At 38.6% G+C, this 20,937-nt stretch overlaps 1 protein-coding gene across 1 annotated transcript; it reads right to left on the bottom strand.

Moving 5' to 3' along the window:
- Positions 1 to 1,090: 1,090 nt before the first annotated feature.
- LOC125249760 (NACHT, LRR and PYD domains-containing protein 3-like) lies at positions 1,091 to 17,567 on the bottom strand. Its single transcript, XM_048162140.1, has 8 exons — positions 17,479 to 17,567; positions 14,841 to 14,954; positions 12,942 to 14,735; positions 8,671 to 8,841; positions 7,740 to 7,910; positions 3,311 to 3,484; positions 1,946 to 2,124; positions 1,091 to 1,557 (listed from the first exon to the last, which is right to left on the bottom strand). Coding segments are annotated over exons 1-8 (2,673 nt in total). The 5' UTR covers positions 17,547 to 17,567; the 3' UTR covers positions 1,091 to 1,555.
- Positions 17,568 to 20,937: the final 3,370 nt, after the last annotated feature.

Genomic DNA, 20,937 nt, shown 5'->3' with positions numbered 1-20,937 from the left:
ATTGAATAAAACATTTGCTCACTGCTTTGTTTTTATCTCGGACCTTGCACTTGTTCAGTATGCTTGTAAAAAAAATAAATAGAAAAATAAATTAAATATATATTTTTATTAGACCTCTGGTCTGGTTATATCTGGTAATTTAGTCAGTGTTGGACTGGACAGCATCTTCTGGAGATTTAGGGATCCCTGAAATTGATGTTGGAGTCTGTGACTTCACTGCAGGTGTGAAATAATGTGGTTAAAAGCACCAGATCTGGCAAAATCTAAATCAGAAACACATATATAATTAGGTTATTAAGTTATACATAACGGTAGCATTTGTGTGTTTACTTTGTGTGTTTGCATGTGTTAAATAAAAATAATTATTTTTATTTTTTATATTAATATTACTAATAGTGTATGATCCACATTGTGTTTGCAAAAAGTTTTAATATATGATGCAATATAAACTGCATATAGTTAGTTCACAATTGTAAAGCAGAACAGGATAATATCATTGGATAATAAAGATATAGATAGTGAAGAAAAACAAAAGCACAATCTAAGTGTAAACAGGTCAGAGTGTTCTGCAGGAACATGTTACTGTCATTTTTTTCCCTGACTCTTTAAAATCCCAAATCTACTGTTCTTATAAAAAAAATTAATTTAATGTGCAAATCTGGTTTGCTCAACAACGAATATTTATTAAAATTCATATTTAGACTAAGTTATTGCACTCATTTGCTTACTGTTATAATAAACATTTGCTAAATGAAAATATTTGCATGACTTTAATTTAATTTGCAAAATATAGAGTAAAATATAAGTTCTCTCTCAAGGCATAAAACGCTAGATTTGTTCATTTTTATCAAAACATGACACGATAATGGGACTAGCGGGCTTTGAACAGAGCGGCAGGTGATAACGTCATTATCTTACATGATAAGAGTCGTTGTTGTATCACTGCTGTTTGATGTTGGCTTTAGAAATACTTTCCATCAAGAGTAATAAGTGTCAACATATAGCAGTAATTAACTGATATATGAAGGGGAAAAACAAAAAGGAAAAAAAAAACAAGAAACCAGTAAAATAATGTGAAGATTTTGATGGAAACTTTAATAGATCATCATATACACAAATAAATAATAAAAAATATTTTACAGAAAGAAATGTTCAGTGAAATTATTTGCGTAATTTTTGTCGCCCCCTGCTTGTAGACAAATTTACAACATCTGTCTCTTCTGTAGTCAGACTCTTTAATGAAACTTGTAAAAAACTTTTCCCAACATTGTCTGTATTGCACAATAAATCTGTCTATGGCTTGTTTTTTTCAGTTTGCTTTAATGACTTGCCGTGTATTTTGAGTTTTACACCATCCACATTATAATATCTAACAAATTTGCAACAAATAAAAGTTGCTATTTTCAGCCCTCATTTTCATGAGTCATTACTATAAAATTCAAGCACACATGTCAGTGTGATCGCTGTGTGTCTCTGTGTCTTCAACTCTGTAGTGGCTCCTTATTCACCGTCAGCTGATCCTGAGGAAACTGAACTGACGTCTAAATACTGAGAGTCCTACAATAAATCACACAGTCACATATGAGTATGATACATTACTGCTGTCACATCACATCAGGAGATCATTTAAGAGAAAACACAGCCAGAGATATTATATAATATAATATACATATTACAGCCATAGATATGATTGAAAAACTGCTAATAGATTAATAACATTAAATGTTTAACAACTCTTAAATCACTTACACACAGAGACACTGTAAGAGATGAAAATGCTCATATTCATAGATCATATTCACATCACATAATTAAACTCTTATTAAAACAGTTTACAGAAACTAAAGTGGAGCTGAATTATTATCTTATATTTTCCAGTTACACAGATATAAGGCTGTTACTGAACTTGAGTCAATTTAAAGGCTTTAAATAAAAATATACTCACAATAGTATAATGTCTCCAGATTATAATGTGGATCATCCTTCAAATCAGACAGCAACTTCACTCCTGATTTTCCTAGTTTATTTACAGACAGATCCAGTTCTCTCAGGTGTGAGGGGTTTGATCTCAGAGCTGAAGCCAGAGCAGCACAACCTTCATCTGTGACGCCACAATCCCTCAACCTGTAGAGAACAATGACACAGTTTGAATTGTAGTTCAAGTGTCTGTAGTTTGTTATTCACTCTGGTCTCAGATCAGGAGAGAAGATATAATGACAAGCATTGCCACATACTGAAACTGTCATGTGCTTCAGGACTGAACAGACACACAGAGTTGAATGTGAGATATTGTTTCATAGTGATATAAGAATGGTTCTGACTGGAGAAACCGTCTCTTGCACCTCTAATACACTCCTACAGGTGGACATTTGTTTCACAGGATCCATGTGTTTCCATTGCATATTGTTTATTAACTCTTGTGATCAAACACATAATTGTGTCATCTTTGGTTTCATCTGGCAGCTTATAAACTAAATAAAAATGTGGTGAACTCAACAGAGATATTCAATTTCCTAATGTACAAAGTAAAAACTATTGCCTTCACATGCACTGAGATCATGTTCCTCCAGATCATCACCCAGCTCTACACTGTATTTCACAGTTAAATTCATGTTGGGCTTTATAACATCTATGAGAACACAATGAGCTCAGATGATTTCAGAACAAGAAGAAAATAAGATGAAAATTAAAAAAGAGCAGGTGAAGAAGTATTAATCATCATTTCAGACAGGACCACTTTGGCAAGTTATTTTGAGTTTATTGAAACAAGTTATCATTGGCAGTATGGTTCCTTATGGGGGTTCTTGTTCCCGAAATTAATTGAACATACAAGAGCTTTAACATGAACCCCCTTGGAACCATCAGCTTGGAAAATTCAGACAATTAAGACACTTAGTAATGCCTTTGAAAAGCAAACAGTGGTAATCATGTAGATGTGGTAGTGGGAAGTCTATACTGTAGCTTGGTAATCTGAAATAAAACGATGACGATAACCAGAAGGTGCACAGTAATATTGCTCATGCTTATAATGGGGAGGGAGGGAGGGTTGCGAGCAGTTTGAGCATACTTACCAAGCAGTAATGCCATGTATATATGTCCCCGGACTAATAGGAGAATGATAGTGATTGGAGCGATTTGACAGCTGACCGTGTCAGCTGGTCACAGCACTATGCCTACGTGGCCTGACTGACTAATGCTGCGCTCGATTTGTGCTGAGATTTAATGTGTTTAGTGAACATTTATTTTAGTTTTAGAATTTACATTAAAGGACATGTTTTACTGAGGACAAATATGTGAGAGATGATCTTACCACAGTATCTCCAGTTTACAGTGAGGATCCTCCAGTACACCAGACAGCAGCGTGACTCCTGAATTTCCTAGTTTATTCACAGACAGACTCAGTAATCTCAGGTGTGAGGGGTTTAATCTCAGAGCTGAAGTCAGAGCAGCACATCCTTCATCTGTAACTCCACAATATCTCAACCTGTAGAGAACAATGACACACTCTTCACTCTCTCAGATCAGATCAGATTAGCAGTGAATCCATTATTAAAGAGAAAGTACAAACTTAAAGCACAAATCAATATGCGTGAAAAAAAAAGACAGACCTATAATGTCACAGAGGTGTGTGTGTGTGATTTTACAAAATTAAAAACAATACTTTAAAAAAAGTCAATGCAGGAAGATGAACGTTCTTCATTATTCATTTGTGTTGAGCTTGAATCCGTTTAAAGCAGGTCAAAACAGCCCCCAAAGGTGTCCAATCCGGCTCGCGGGATGATTTGAACTAGTCCACTGGTCATAAATCCAAACTTTTTTTTAGTTTTATTTTTGGTCAATTTTTATTCCGGGCTGGCAAACAAGGTGCTTTGTAATAATTTCCCAAAATGTAATTTGTGGTGAAATATTTACGATGTCTGTAAAAAGGACGTTAACACAGGCACACGCTGAATACGGGCAGAAAGAGGAGAACAGACGCGCCAGCAGAGAAAATAATCTACCATGCACAAGCTCACTGTTCACGAAATAGGAAGAATAATATAAATATTGAATTGGGGTTGATATGAATGTATCTCTGAAGGGAACAGCCGTCAAAAAAGTTTTGATGGCTTTTCCTCTTATCTCTGTATAAAGTAGTAGCCTATTTATCGACGCAGCGCTGCATTGTGTACAGCAGTAACCATGGAAACGCTATATCACTGCTGTTCCATAAGTGTCACCTGCAGTCAGAGAGTGGATTTGCATTTCATTCAGTCCGTCAGCTTGTTTTCTGTGAGTGTCTTATGTAGCATAATTTCACAAAGTTAAAGTCAGACCATGCTGTTTTTGCTGTCAATCTTGAAAGTATACAATCATTTAAATTAAAAACATAACATGTGCATGTGCATAACATCTTTGTTGCGATTGTGATAAAAATGCAGTGTTTGAGTTACATATTTTTTTTACTAATAAACAACAAATAAATTTGCTTTAAAAAAAAATCTGCAAACAGTATCTGAATCGGACAAGCTGCTTCTAGTTGGCCATGAAAAATCAAAAAAGATGCATCACTAATAAAAAAAATATTAAATAAAGCATATAAAAATGTAATAGTTTTTTAAGAGTTTTCATGAGCAGTGTAATAGTTTTCTTGCAAATTATTTTGTTGTTTATAATGGTTAATATTAATGCAACTATCTAAAAAAAAACTATGCAACTAAGTTTTTTTATTATTATTATTATTTTTTTTTTTATTAATTTGGCCCGCACATGTTTTTTTTTTGTTCCAAACCGGCCCTAAAGCTAAAATGAGTTTGACATCCCTGGTTTAGAGTCAAATTATTGAAACATTGATTGTGCGTAAAAAGTGTATATTTCAGTGTGACTCTCAGTCCTGTGGTATCATTTTACTGAGGAGCAGAACCGATCCTCTCTATACACAAACTACACAAGTTTCGCCCAAACCACCAGGGGCCCCCTTCTTCATCACTATATAAAATAAACATGATGGTAATTTACCATAATGTAAATATTTCTTCACAACATGCAAATATATGTGTGGTGTCTACCAAACATTTGCGGAGTCAACTGGGAAATATTTTTAATAATGATTTATATTTATTCAGTAACGGTTTCGGACTTGGACGTCATGCAGTGCGGCAGATAATAACATGCATCTTGACATGGCTACGGCTGCAAAACCAAACTACCCTTCTGGAACAGAAAAAAAGTGCCAAGAACAAAGACAAAGACAGTATGTATTTTTGTAACATTTTAATTTCTTATTTAGTCTTCACAAAACAATAAATTCATAAGCAAATCATATACACATTAATAATCAAACCATTTTTATGCATGGTTTAATGAGAAATAAACATTTCTGTTCAGTATTACAAGCTGTCGTGTGATTTGGGTACTTTAGAAACAATACCTATTAGTCTAAAATTTGCTCATTTGGAGAACTGATGTATTTTCGTATGTTTATCTAAGGCAGCCTTCTTCACTTTTAAAAAATGCTGCAGTTGTTTCAACCCAGATTTGGGTCAAAATGGACAAATCCAATCGTTGGGTTAAAAATTTTATTTAAAAAAAAAAAGTAACCAAACGGTTTGATTTGTCCATATTTTATACGAATTTGGGTTGAAACAACCATGCCTTTTTTTATTCATCATGCTGTAATTTAGGAAGCCAATTCGGCTGTGTGTTATAGTTTTTCTGACAGCTAGATGGTGCTAGAGCATGACTATTAAAAAAGCATTTATTTAGCTGTCAACAAAAATTTGTTCTTACTGACAATTTAATTTGTTTTTAACAGGTTTCCCTTTACATATTTATATAAGTTTTTCAGAACTTGCAGTTTTTTTCCTTGATGTTTTAATTCCATTAGTATAGAAAACTGACAGTGCAGCTTGCATACTGAAAACCATTGTAATTATTAAGTTTTTTTTTAAATTTGGGTTTTTTAAGAATTCACTGACAGGGCCCCTTCACAAAGTTTTGCTTAGTTCCCCCAGAAGTGTAGGATCGGCACTGCTGAGGAGCAGACCATGTGTTCATTCATTTGCAGTTCAATCAGCAGCAGAAAGAGGCTGAACACTTCAAATACAGGAGCTGGTCAAATAATTAGAATATCATCAAAAAGTTGATTTATTTCACTAATTCCATTCAAAAAGTGAAACTTGTATATTATATTCATTCATTAAACACAGACTGATATATTTCAAATGTTCATTTCTTTTCATTTTGATGATTATAACTGACAACTAAGGAAAGTCCCAAATTCAGTATCTCAGAAAATTAGAATATTGTGAAAAGGTTCAATATTGAAGACACCTGGTGCCACACTCTAATCAGCTAATTAACTCAAAACACCTGCAAAGGCCTTTAAATGGTCTCTCAGTCCATTTCTGTAGGCTACACAATCATGGGGAAGACTGCTGACTTGACAGTTGTCCAAAAGACGACCACTGACACCTTGCACAAGGAGGGCAAGACACAATAGGTCATTGCAAAAGAGGCTGGCTGTTCACAGAGCTCTGTGTCCAAGCACATTAATAGAGAGGCGAAGGGAAGGAAAAGATGCGGTAGAAAAAAAGTGTACAAGCAATAGGGATAACCGCACCCTGGAGAGGATTGTGAAACAAAACCCATTCAAAAATATGGGGGAGATTCACAAAGAGTGGACTGCAGCTGGGGTCAGTGCTTCAAGAACCACTACGCACAGACGTATGCAAGACATGGGTTTCACCTGTCGCATTCCTTGTGTCAAGCCACTCTTGAACAACAGACAGCGTCAGAAGCGTCTCGCCTGGGCTAAAGACAAAAAGGAATGGACTGCTGCTGAGTGTTCCAAAGTTATGTTCTCTGATGAAAGTAAATTTTGCATTTCCTTTGGAAATCAGGGTCCCAGAGTCTGGAGGAAGAGAGGAGAGGCACACAATCCACGTTGCTTGTGGTCCAGTGTAAAGTTTCCACAGTCAGTGATGGTTTGGGGTGCCATGTCATCTGCTGGTGTTGGTCCACTGTGTTTTCTGAGGTCCAAGGTCAACGCAGCCATATACCAGGAAGTTTTAGAGCACTTCATGCTTCCTGCTGCTGACCAACTTTATGCAGATGCAGATTTCATTTTCCAGCAGGACTTGGCACCTGCAGACAGTGCCAAAGCTACCAGTACCTGGTTTAAGGACCATGGTATCCCGGTTCTTAATTGGCCAGCAAACTCGCCTGACCTTAACCCCATAGAAAATCTATGGGGTACTGTGAAGAGGAAGATGCGATATGCCAGACCCAACAATGCAGAAGAGCTGAAGGCCACTATCAGAGCAACCTGGGCTCTCATAACACCTGAGCAGTGCCACAGACTGATCGACTCCATGCGGCATTGCTGCAGTAATTCAGGCAAAAGGAGCCCCAACTAAGTATTGAGTGCTGTACATGTTCATACTTTTCATGTTCATACTTTTCAGTTGGCCAAGATTTCTAAAAATCCTTTCTTTGTATTGGTCTTAAGTAATATTTTAATTGTCTCAGATACTGAATTTGGGATTTTCCTTATTTGTCAGTTATAATCATCAAAATTAAAAGAAATAAACATTTGAAATATATCAGTCTGCGTGTAATGAATGAATATAATATACAAGTTTCACTTTCTGAATGGAATTAGTGACATAAATCATCTTTTTGATGATATTCTAATTATATGACCAGCACCTGTATACTTTACATTGTGATTCATGTGTGAGAGTCAAATATGATCTTACCGCAGTATCTCCAGTTTACAGTGAGGATCCTGTAGTACATCAGACAGCAGATTCACTGATTTTCCTATTTTATTCCCAGTCAGATCCAGTTCTTTCAGGTGTGAGGGGTTTGATCTCAGAGCTGAAGTCAGAGCAGCACAACCTTCATCTGTGACGCCACAATCACTCAATCTGAAGAGAACAAAGACACACTCTTCAGTCTCTCAGATCAGTTCAGTTTAGCAGTGAATCCATTATTACAGAGAAAATACAAACTATACTAAATGTCTGTCTTATGCAAAATAATTTAAATAGTTTTAATAAATGACACTACTCACAACATATGTTAGTTTTACTATTTTACTTAACAGTAATATGTATGGAGTATTAGTATGGAGATAGAATTGTTCTAATATTCCAGATAAATAGATTATGATCCACAAATACATTTTAAGTGATTCATAAAAAAAAAAAAAAAAATAATCATATGCACAAATAAATAGAATGAGATCCACAAATACATGTCAGGAATTTCCCAAAAATACAAATCACAAATAAATAAAATGAGATTTGCTAATAAAAAACATCGACAAATGTTTTCATGTCACAAACATAATTCTGCCAGCCATTCATTTATGAATCACCACCTGTACATTTGTGAATCTCTTCCTGTGCACGTTCTCACTACAACCAATCACGTTTTGCTTTACAATGTTTTATTCACAATCTCTCCCACCCAGCAACCAATCAGAGAAACCCAGGAATTGATGGTAACTGTTAGCTGATGGTAAGTGTTAGCTGGTTTCCATTAAGCTTTGCATTAAGGTGAGAGAAAAAGAGAAAGAACAAAAAAAAACAAAAAAAAAAACACCAAAACACCAAAACACTGCAGAGGTTGAACACTTCAAATATACTTTTGTGATTCACGTGTGAGAGTCAAATATGATCTTACCCCAGTTTTTCCAGTTTACAGTTAGGATCCTGTAGTACATCAGACAGCAGATTCACTGATTTTCCTATTTTACTCCACGACAGATCCAGTTCTCTCAGGTGTAAGGGGTTTGATCTCAGAGCTGAAATCAGAGCTGCACAACCTTCCTCTGTGACGCCACAATCACTCAATCTGTAGAGAGATGAAAATCAAATAGCATAATAAATAGTTAAACACTATCAAATAGCTATCCAACAACTTTCAATTCTTAGCAACTTAATTGTTCATCTCATAGTAAAATTTAAATGTAAAGTTTTAGTCAACTTTAAGCTAAAGTTCAAGTAAACATTTAATTGTCCATTTTACAGTAAATTTATAATGTGAATTTTTAATAAACTTGAAGCTAAACTTGAAGCTTTTTTTTTTAACCAAGATGGCGGCACGGTCGGACGCAGCGGCTACTCTGGGTCCTAAAGACGGTGCTTTTAAGTCTGTTAGTCTCGTCTCCTTGTCTTTAAACATTCTCAATTTACTGCAAAATCATCAGATAAACACTCATTTATGATCGCCAGAGCCTTCTGGAAATTAGCAGTGTGTACAAACATCTACTGAGAAGCTACAAGGCCTCTGTTTTCTGCTGAGGTCAGACCCGGAGACCGCAGACTCGCCCACTGACGCTACCCACACAAAGCGGCAATGCAAGCGGTGTGAGAGGGGACAGAAATGCGGCAAGTGTGGAGGTATACGAGCTAGGCTAAGCGCTAAGCCCACAAGACCAGCTATACCAACACTCATGCTGTCAAACATACGCTTGCTGGAAAATAAACTTGACTTAATTCAACTCAGTCGGTCTACAATGCATGAGACAAGGGAATTGATGCGTGTTTGTTTTTACTGAAACATGGCTAAACGACAACATCCAAGACTCCGCCATTCAGCTGCACGGGCTAACCTTCTATCGAGCGGATAGAGATTCTGACTTGTGTGTGTACATCAACAAAGAATGGTGTAACAATTCTATGGTAGTGTCAAAACACTGTTCATCGCTGATGGAGTTTATGTTTGTGAAGTGTTGACCATTCTATCTGCCGCGGGAGTTAATAGCCATTGTTATTGTCGCAGTTTACATTCCCCTGTGTGCAAACGCTAAGGACGCGCTTTGCGAGCTGTACAGCACTATTAGCGAACAACAAACAAACAACCCTGAAGGCCTTTTCATCATAGCTGGTGATTTCAACCATGCAAATTTAAAGAGAGTTTTGCCAAAGTTCTACCAACATGTGAACTTTGCAACAAGGGGAAACAACACACTTGACTTTCTTTACACAACAGAGAAAACCCAATCTAGGATTAACCCACGCAAGGCTGTGGGCCCTGACAACATACCTGGCCATGTACTGATACCCCCTTTCCACCAGCATGAACCAGGTGCTAGTTCAGAGCTAGCGCTAGTGCCAGTTCGGAGTTGGTTCAACTGACGAGCCTTCTAAGAACCAGTTTGCCTTTCCACAGGCTAGAGAGCAACCACAGAGCCAGGTCTTGCGTCACTGTATAAATCTCATATTTCACAGCAAAGCTAGCGCTGCAGTGCCAAACACAAACACACTAGGCTCGTTTGAGATGCATCGGCTTCTCGCAAAGCGATCGGCGCATGACATCAAAGCTCGGCGAGAACGATCCAAAAGTACAAGGAGTCGTATGCTCTACAAATGCTCCCGTGAACCCGCGGCACCCGCCGAATCGGTCCGCGCTGCTCTGATGCATCTCGCACAAGCCTTCTGTCAACAATCGCGGATGTTTCACTGCTGTTGATGCTCATGGCTTTGCGAACCTACATCGGCATCCAAACACTGGCTCGCCGTAATTTGTATGTAGACGGAGATTACGATCGAGCTGCTATTAGCTCGATTAGCTGCTATTTCAAAAATGGCGGTCTTAAGTTTCTTGTTGGTCACGGTAACCCCGCCCCCAGCCCCTGACGCAAGCGGTTCTTACTTCTAGCCCAGCATTGTTTTGGTGCTTTTTACGAACCACTTTTTCTGGTTCGGAGCTGGTGCTTTGTGTGTCGAAAGACAAAGAACTGAAACTAGACTCTGGCTCCATACCAGCACTCAAACTGCCTTGGTGGAAAAGGGGTATGAGAGACTGTGCTGTGCTGCAGACAGATGTCCTAACAGATATCTTCAACACCTCACTGAACCAGGCACTCATTCCCACATCTCAAGTCCACAACTATCATACTGGTACCAAAGAAATCACTTGTGTCCTGTCTAACTGACTACCGTCCCATAGCACTGACTCCAATCATGATGAATTGCTTTGAGAGATTAGTCATGCACCACATAAAACCAGCCTCTTCAACACACTTGATCCACTCCAGTTTGCATGCCGTCCAGACCTCTCTACGGACGATGCAATTTCCTCCACCCACCACGTGGCTCTTACCCACAGAAGGACAGAAGGACACTTATGTAAGAATGAACTTGAAGAATGAACTGTGTGCTCAGCCCGTTGCTCTTCACGCTCCTGACCCATGACTGCACTGCCAAGTTCAGCTCCAACCACATCATTGAGTTCGCTGATGCTCATCAGCAACAATGATGAAATGCACTGCAGAGAGGAAGTGGCACAGCTGGCGGTATGGTGTGGCACTAACAACCTGTCCCTTAATTTGGTTAAGACAAAAGAGTTTGTGATGGACTTCAGGAGAAACTCAGTTGATCACCCCCCACTGACCATTGACAGCTCGACTGTGGAGAGGGTCAGCAGAACTAAATTCCTGGGGGTCACAGAGGATCTCACCTGTATCACCCACACCACATCACTCTGCAAGAAGGCACAACAGCGCCTACACTTTCTCCACCGGGCTGAAAAGAGCAAGTCTCCCTCCACCCAGCCTCACCACATTCTACAGGGGAACCATTGAGAGCCTGCTGACCAGCTGCATCACTGTCTGGTATGAGAACTGTAGTGCAGCAGAATGCAAGACCCTCAAGCGGATAGTGAACACAGCTTTAAAGATCATCGGTGGCCCTCTTCCCTCCATCCTGGACATTTTCCGCAACACGATGCTCCAGCAAAGCCACCAGCATCGTGAAGGACCCCACCCATCCCTCCCACAGTCTCTTCCAGCTCCTACCATCAGGAAGACGGTACCGGAGCATCAAAGCCCGCACCGCCAGACTACTCAACAGCTTTTTCCCCCAGGTTGTGAGAGCCGAGAACTCAAATCACCCTGCCCCCCTCTGAAAACCCCATACACAACCATATTTTGATTAGGGTGACCATATTTTGATTACCAAAAACCAGGACACTCAGCCCGGCAATACTCAAATGATACCTCGAAGTTTACTCAAAGATGCCTTATAATTTCAATACATTTAAAATATGCCTCCTATGTATGGATATAAAATTGTTATATTACAAAACACTAGCTATAACCAAATACACAAAGTCAGATAGGCTTCTCAGAGGTTATTCAACATGTTTATGACAAGTTAATATCTCTTCTGTATTAGAAAAATAAATAGATAATAAATAACTAAAAAATACCTCTGCTATATTAGCAATACAAATTTAACAAAAATAGCTCTCACAAACTTACAAAAACTAACAAAAAGTGTCTATATCTTTGGTTTTCTTCATCCTCGTTTTCCTCTTCATCTTGTTTTTCTTCCTCATTCTTCTTGTTTGCACTTCTATATTTTGCTGTAAAGCTGATCTTTCCCAGCAGTTTTTGTTTCTTATCAAATAAGCATGAAAGTTATAAAGAAGTTTATATAGGGCTATCAGCTGTACTTTGCAACAAAGGAAGAGCCCAACGAGCTGAACTCATAGTAGACGATAGCTGAAGGTTGCCCTGCTGTTACACTAAGTATCTGTTATTCAGTTACAGACAACTGCACAAATCGTGCATACTAATGAAAACATTATAAACTGTTACCTAGAAGTAAACAACTGTAGTTTAGGCATGAGTCAGCCGCGACGCTGAGAATAGTTACTTTTATGGAATAATCCTGTCTTGAGATACAATGTGAACTAATATTCTCAGTTGCACGTGCAATCGTGCATGTCTGCGAAACTCATTAATATTCATGTATGCTCCGCCTTCCGAAACCGAAAATCTCAGAAACCGAAAATCTCGTAGAAGGAATTAAAAATTGCCACAGTTTAGAAAACGCGTAAAAATACTGACCACTAAACTCTGGACAACATCTGCAGCACTGAATATTTATTAACTATTATTTTCTTAATGTTTTAACAGTGAAGTGATAGTTCTCAGTGATACTTACTGAACTGATCTGGATTCTTTCATCACGGGCAGCAGCTTCTGAATAACCTTTAGTTTTTCAGTTTTATTGTTTCTTTTAACAAAATTATTAAGATCAAACACATCCAGCATCTTATCTGATGTCAACAACACAAAAACTACAGCTGACCACTGAGATGAAGAGAGTTTGGCTTCCTTTATTGTTCTGGATTTCAGATACTGTTGTATTTCCTCCACTAGTGAATGATCACCCAGTTCATTCAGACAGTGGAACAGATTGATGGATTTCTCAGGAGAGTCAATGGTGCTGATCTTCATCTTGATGAACTCAGTGGTTTCCTCATTGCTGTCAGATCTGCTTCTTGTCTGTTTCATTAGTCCTTGTAGGAGAACCTGATGAGACTTTACTGACAGACCAAGAAGAAACCGCAGGAAAAGATCCAGATGTCCATTTTTACTCTGTAGAGCCTCATTCACAGCTCTCTGATGCAGCTCAGATAATGAAACATGTTTAAACATGTCCTTAACGTTCAATCGCAAACTCTGTTTGAAGATTTGGTCAAACACATTGATGTTCTTGTTTATAAAGGAGAGATGCACATATAGAGCTGCTAGATGTTCCTGAATGCTCAGATGAACAAAGCAGAAGACTTTCCCCTGATACAAGCCCAACTCCTCTCTGAAGATCTGAGAGCACAATCCTGAGTAAACTGATGCTTCTCTCACATCAATGCCACACTCTCTCAGGTCTTCCTCATAGAAGATCAGGTTTCCTTTCACAAGCTGCTGAAAAGCCACTTTCCCCAGTTTGAGGATCATATCTTCATCTTTCACGTTCTTCTCATAGTCCTTGTCATGTTTGATGTTGGTCTGAAGGATCAGGAAGTGTGTGTACATTTGAGTGAGAGTCTTGGGAATCTCTCCACTCTCTGCTTCACTCAACATCTTCTCTAGAACAGTGGCTGAGATCCAGCAGAAAACTGGGATTTGACACATAATAAAGAGGCTCCTTGATTTCTTCAGGTGTGAGATGATCCTGTCGGCCAGACGCTGATCACTGATTCTCTTCCTGAAGTATTCCTCCTTCTGTGGCTCACTGAAGCCTCGTACCTCTGTCACTCGATGGACACACTCAGAGGGGACGAGATCAGCTGCTGCTGGTCTGGAGGTGATCCAGATGAGAGCAGAGGGAAGCAGATTCCCCGCAATGAGGTTCATCAGCAGCTCGTCCACTGAGGCTGATTCAGTCACATCACACAACCTCACATCGCTCTGAAAATCCAGAGACAGACGACACTCATCCAGACCATCAAAGATGAACAACACTTTATATCTGTCACTGGATATTTCCATTTCTTTTGTTTCAGGGAAAAAGACATGAAGAAGATCTGAAAGACTGAGTGTTTTGTCCTTCATCAAGTTGAGCTCTCTGAAAGGAAGTGGAAATATGAGCTGGACGTCCTGATTCTCTTTCCCTTCAGCCCAGTCCAGGATGAACTTCTGCACAGAGACTGTTTTTCCAATGCCAGCGACTCCCTTTGTCAGCACAGTTCTGATGGGTTTGTCTTGTCCAGGTAAAGGTCTAAAGATGTCATTGCATTTGATCGGTGTGTCCTCTGTTTCTGCTCTCCTGGACAGTGTCTCAATCTGTCTCACCTCATGCTCATTATTGATCTCTCCACTTTCACTCTCTGTGATGTAGAGCTCTGTGTAGATCTCATTCAGGAGTGTTGGGTTTCCCTGCTTTGATATTCCCTCATACAAACACTCAAACTTCTTCCTCAGATTTGATCTAAACATGTTGAGGACTTCATGGCTGTAAAATTAACATACCAAATCATTACATCAGTGTTAATAAGCACAAAGTCTTTTATATATTCAGTATCATAATCAAATCATATCTTTTACAGAAATGCTATACCTCAGATCAGTCTGTGTATCTCCACTCAGAAAATGTATTTGATGATCCATAGACTCGTCAGTCCTCATAGACACACAGCTGGACTCTGGTTCCGATCTCTTCTGATGAACTGAACTATAACAGAGAGATTAAAGTGAATGCTCTAAATTACTCAAACAAACAAAAATTATTTTATCTATAGAGTATAGAAACAAATTAAAGTTTTTTTTATTTACACTATGTTGACATAAAAACTGTACATTTAACTAAGCACTCTTTGTTTGTTACAATTTAGCTGTGTAGGAACACATACTACGAGGAATATAAGTTCAAGAGTCCAATGGAACATACAGGAACAAAGGTTACACACACTAACAATGTAAGATAACCGACAACCCAAGTAAGTGAGGTGACCGTTTATAAAGGAAGTCCCGATGAGTGATAATAATCGTGAATGTCTTCAGGTGTGGGTGATGACAATGATGTGCAGGTGCAGAACAGAGAGGGTGCTGGGAAATATAGTGCAGGAACCGGTGACTGTAACATTGTTACGGTGAAATGCCATATATGGTTTGTATCCTGTTGTGACGTAAGCTCCGGCACACACGCAGTTGGCACTGGGCCCTGTTAGTAAAGATGCACATTGATCCAGCTCCTGCTTGTTTATTTGCATAGTACACAAACATGGTGTCTGAAGTTAACACTAGATCCTGAACATGGCCTCAAAGAGCATCCCTGCCCCATGATGGCATGCTGATGTCGGGACACATCAAAAAACAGGGATAATTTCAGAGCGGAATTCGAAGACTATGAACTAGCTACTGGGATGATAGAGAAGCCCAAAGAGGTGAGAGTGGCAGCACTGCGGCGAACAATGGGCAATGAATGTTGGCATATTTACAGTCATAATGTGTTGAGCGAAAAACAAATGAAGGATCGGAAAGCCATACTTTATGCCTTGGGAGACTACTTCAAGCATGTGAAAAATGTGAATTACAAAAGGTATATGTTTGTGTGTTGCAAGCAGGAAATGGACGAACTTATAGACAGCTTTCTCACGAGGTTGCGGGGGCAAGCATCAACCTGCGAACACAGGGAGCTCAAAGATGAAATGATTCATGATAGACTTGTCCTGGGAATTGCCAATGAGAATACCAGGCTGACGGAACAATGTTAAAGCAATCAACAACTCAAATTAGTGACTCTGTGAATATTGCACAAACACAGAGGCTGAAAAGCCATGAAGGTAAAGTGAATAATGAGCAAACGCCGAGAACTGTGTGGTGCAGATATTGTGGGGTGGTCTCAAGAAAGGCAGAGAGCAGTTCCCCGCATATGGAAAGACTTGTCGATCATGCGGTGTATCGAATCATTTCGCTAAGGTTTGTAAAGCCCGTCAGAGAGCCGTCAGGGCCAGCAGAGTGAATGTTATGATGGATGATGGTCAGGATAAGCAAGGTGCCCGACAGCGAGCGTTGACTTTTCGCTGCTGAGGAATGCATTGACACAGTAAAGTCCCCAGGTCCAAGAGGGTTTGTTAACCTGACGCTTAGTAAAAGAAAGCAGGCCTGTCAGCCAGACACGGAAGTGACTTGTAATGTTATGAGCCATACAATCAAAGAGAATCTGGATCCAGAAAGCCTCCTGCAGCCGAGCACAACAAGACTGAAATTGTATTCAGGTGTCACAATACTTTCCCTGAAGCGATTTCACACAGAATGCATCATAAAGGGCACCAAATACTAACTGGTTGGAATGTAGCCAAAGCGCAAAGAGGATGTGCCGCTCTCAGTGCGTGAGTATTGGCCATTCAGAGATGAACTGAACATTGAGAGTGGTGTGCTATACAGAGGCCAGTGTGTCATTATACTGAAGGCACTGAGAGCAGCAATGCTGAATCGCATTCATGCCGCTCATATTGGAGGAGAGGCCTGTTACAAACAAGCGAGAGAAATGCTGTTCTGGCACATTATACATACACAACAGTGTGGATTTGCGGAGGGCTGAGCGCACCGCCCAGTTTAATCACCAAGAGGCAGTGATGAAGGAGAGCAGCCAGGCCTCAGTGGCTAGCAACGGTGAAACAGCAACATCGGACATCACAGAATGTGTGCCAGAGCAAGTTCAATAACAAAACAGTTCAAGACCTGCCTAACAGGCATACACAGTCTGGAACTCTGATCATTACATGCAGCAGCCACGGCCACCACAGAGACTTGACTTGTGAGTTTTGCTTAGTGTCATAGACAGACTAACACACCAGGAATGCAGTTAAGTTTTGGTAATGCACAGCGTAAGTTTGGGCTAATAAACTTTGAATTCTTGTTCTGGGGTTGTTAATTAAAGAAAGGGAGATGTTATGGTGAAATGCCATATATGGTTTGTATCCTGTTGTAACGTTGGTTTCAGCATGTGTGCAGTTGGCGCTGGACAATGTTAATAAAGATGCACATTGATCCAGCTCCTGCTTGTTTATTTGCATAGTACACAAACACTCTTATAGATGTGTCTGTGTGTGAGCAACAATATATATGTTAAAATGTCAGATAAAGATAAAAATAATTATAAACAATTTACAAGAATAATTATTCATTATCAGAATATTATTCTGATAATACAAAATGCAATGCTATAATCATATTTTATAGAAATTTTATACCTCAGATCATTCTGTGTATTTCCACTCTTAAACTTTAACAGCGGATCCATAGACGCGTCACTCCTCATAGACACACAGCTGGACTCTGGTTCTGATCTCTATGGAGTCAAATTAATGCCTTAAAGTTTTGCACAAAAATAAAGTTTGCCCCCGTTTCTTGACTCCCCCACGTCAAACCAGTGCCATAAAGAGAACTGCACAGAAAAGTGCAGCGCAAAGGAAAACCGGTGTCGTGAGCGCACGCTTGACTGAAACGCAGAATAAAATGAGCGTTGCAAATGATTTAGTAGGTTTGAGCATGAAAAATATGTGGCAAAGATAAAATAGGATTACAGCTGTCATTGATTTTTGTAATTGATTATATTTTTATTTTTGCACTACGTAATTTTATTTTGCAATTTATTATTTTTGTTTGCAAAACTTATTTTTTTTTCTGCTCAATACTTTATTTTTCCTTTGCAATTCTTTATTTTTGTTTGCAAAACATTTTTTTATTGCTCAATTCTTTTTTCTTTTTTTTTTTTTTTTTGCAAAACTTTATTTTTGTGCAAAACTTTAAGACATTAATTTGACTCCATAGATCTCTTCTGATGAACTGAACTATAACAGAGACAGATTTAATCCTTTATGATTAAAGTTTAAAAATGCTATCATTTAATCAATTTAACATCAAACATCTTTTGGTATCCTAACAAAACATCTTCTTGCCATCTTCAGACCTTTAATCATCATATAAAAGTGATTTAATGTAGTGTTTAGTGAAAGTACCTGCATCCTGGAGAAAAATCTTCATCTCTGGATGTTTGTGTTTCATCCATGATGAATCTGAACAGCTGAAACAAAATCTGATCTCCGACACTGACTCTGGATAGAAATGACAATCAAACACAATAATTCATCTTTTTCTCCGCCTCTCAGGATCAAGAGACGCGTTGTTCACTCAAATATGTTAGCTGCATGTTAACACAAATGCTAAAATAAACCACAGACAACACGAAACAATGAAACCATGTTAATTTGCTTCAAAATGAAAAATATCAAACGCATTTCAAAGAATTATTTACGTCCTTCAGAGAAAATATTAATGCAGAAATCACGTAAGTCTCGAGATCTGAACTCACCTTGATCAACATTTAATTACATATCGATTAAAAAATCTTCTCCACCTTTTCTACCAAGTACCTAAACGTAAATTTATGACCTAGTTTTTACAAAGGTTCCTATAAAAACGGATATTCCAGTAGCTGTTGTTAAAATGGATAAACATCAACGTCACGTCACGAGCTCGATCTGCACGCTTTGTGCATTTGTCCCTAAATAAATTATTATATGCATTCGCTTCGTATAATGTTAGCATAGAGTATAGCATGGCATATTTCTTGAGCAGTAAATTAGTTTTAGGTCAATATTAGCTGGATATTCTTCTATGAAGTGTAAGGGTCTAAAAACTCCAATCACAGTGGATAAATGTTAGAAATGTCCATTTTTCATACTTTGTCTCCTATAAAGACAATATTAGTATTAGGACCTTCATCTCTCATTCCCGTTGATATAAATGCCTGCTCATTTATAAACTGCTATTAGTGAGAAAAAATAAATAAATGGCAAAACAGTACAAATACACTCAGTTTTCAGCACCATCAGTGTTTGGACCCCTAATTATTCAAATTTATTGACCATCTGAACTAGTGTGTGTCTTTACCTTGGCTTGTTTCTGCTGGTACTTGCTCCTTGTTCCTGTGGGCGTGTCTTTATTCCCATTGGCCAGAGATGTCATTTTGGTCTTCCCTCGCTAACTTCCCTAAGTTATGTTAACTCTGATGTATTTCCTTACTTACACTGCACAAGTGCACACTACTGGGGAACACTTGCAATAACTCTAATTAGAAAGTCTTGAGCCCTTGATCACTTGGAATCTGCTACGGTGCTGATTTACTATTTACATTTTTCCCCTAATGAATTTGTTTGATGCATCATGCTACATATGCCAATAGGTATGCTTGGGCTGTTGGAGAAAATATATAAAATTACACAAACAATTAAAATAGCAAAAGAACAAACTTTAACTGTGTAACAAAGTCATTCATCTTAAGGTAGCCAAAAAGGAATTAGGGGAAGTGCTTATGGAAGTTCACCAGTGTGTGAGGAACAAAGTGGAAATGTGAAGTGGAACACACACTGATACTGCTGCGGTACTGCGGCTTTCTTCTGATTCTATAGTCTTGGAGGAGACACTTCAGTTTACTTCCTCAAAACACGCTTTACACCAGCAAGGAAGCTATGAACATTTTTCCAGAATACAGAGCCAAACATTTTGGGTTTAATCATGCCTTAATTATTACTTTAAAATATAACTGTGGCGAGGGGGGCGTTTAGCGAGGTCTGCGGCGGAGAGAGCATCGGGAGATGGTGAGTGAGCTTAAATGTAAATCAGCCTGTTTCTATTTCAGGCTTTTGCCTGAGTTTTTCAAAGCTTCCAGGATTCCAGAATTTACTAGCGAGAAGCAGGAGTCTGAAAAGGGGAACTGCTGATAGGCTGGTGCAACTATAGACATTGTGGATTGTAGCCGTGACCAGGAGTGAAGCCCTTTGTGGATTGAATGCCGTGACTGAGTGAGCCCTTTGTGGATTATTTTATTTGCTGTTGTGCCTTGCACAGTTTTTGTTGGACGTTTCTAATTCTTGAAATAAAGCTCAGTCAGCAGTGAACGCCGACCCTCCCCTCCTTCCTAACTTAAGAACATATTGTATTACAATAACTTATATCTGTCAGCCTCTAGGCTTTTGCCTGAGTTTTTCAAAGCTTCCAGGATTCCAGAATTTACTTTCTGAAAAATATAGGAAATAGACAAAGAGTGAAAGAAGGACTCGGTTAAACTACAATGTCTCAAATATTCCTTATAGTCAAATGAAATGGCAAAGGAAATCAAGCAGATGTGAGTCTGCTGAGATGATGCACATTTCATCTGGTTTGTGTTCAAGTCCTGTTCATACTTTCACTTCTTCTGCCCTTATGCTGTCCAGAAGCTCCTGTCTGTCCTGCTGCTTTCTCATTATTATCAACATTCAAAACAGTTGTGCTGCTTAATATTTTGTGGAAACCATGAAACATTTTTTTAGAATTATTTGATTAATATAAAGTTCCAAAGAACAGCATTTATTTATAACAGAAATATTTGGAAACATAAATATATTTACTGTCACTTTTGATCAATTTAAAGCATCCTTATTGAATGAAAGTATTAATTTCTTATAAAAAAATGTCAATGACCCCAAATTTTGAACAGTAGGGTAGAAAATTATTTTTGTCATTTTGTTGATTATAAGTGAAGTGAGAGGCAGATGGGATTGGGAAATAATGCAATAAAAGCCTTTCAGGACATGCAGGTGTCAATAAATCAGCAAAACAGAGCTTTCCTTATATTATATCAGGCATCTACTCTGGGAATGTTTCTGTGC

Source organism: Megalobrama amblycephala, linkage group LG16 (genome assembly GCF_018812025.1).
Source record: "Megalobrama amblycephala isolate DHTTF-2021 linkage group LG16, ASM1881202v1, whole genome shotgun sequence".
NCBI classification, from domain to species: Eukaryota; Metazoa; Chordata; class Actinopteri; order Cypriniformes; family Xenocyprididae; genus Megalobrama; species Megalobrama amblycephala.
The sequence above is the reverse complement of the archived record's forward strand: the minus strand, read 5'-3'. Positions and strand labels throughout refer to the sequence as shown.

What these genes read in the sequence shown, in the direction of transcription:
- LOC125249760 (XM_048162140.1), bottom strand. Translation starts at nt 17,546, where the DNA reads ATGAGGAGTGACGCGTCTATGGATCCGCTGTTAAAGTTTAAGAGTGGA. An exon ending in GATACACAGACTGATCTGAG is followed by an intron (nt 14,736 to 14,840) that starts GTATAGCATTTC and finishes TTAATTTTACAG; the next exon opens with CCATGAAGTCCTCAACATGT. An exon ending in TGTAAACTGGAAAAACTGGG is followed by an intron (nt 7,911 to 8,670) that starts GTAAGATCATAT and finishes TGTTCTCTTCAG; the next exon opens with ATTGAGTGATTGTGGCGTCA.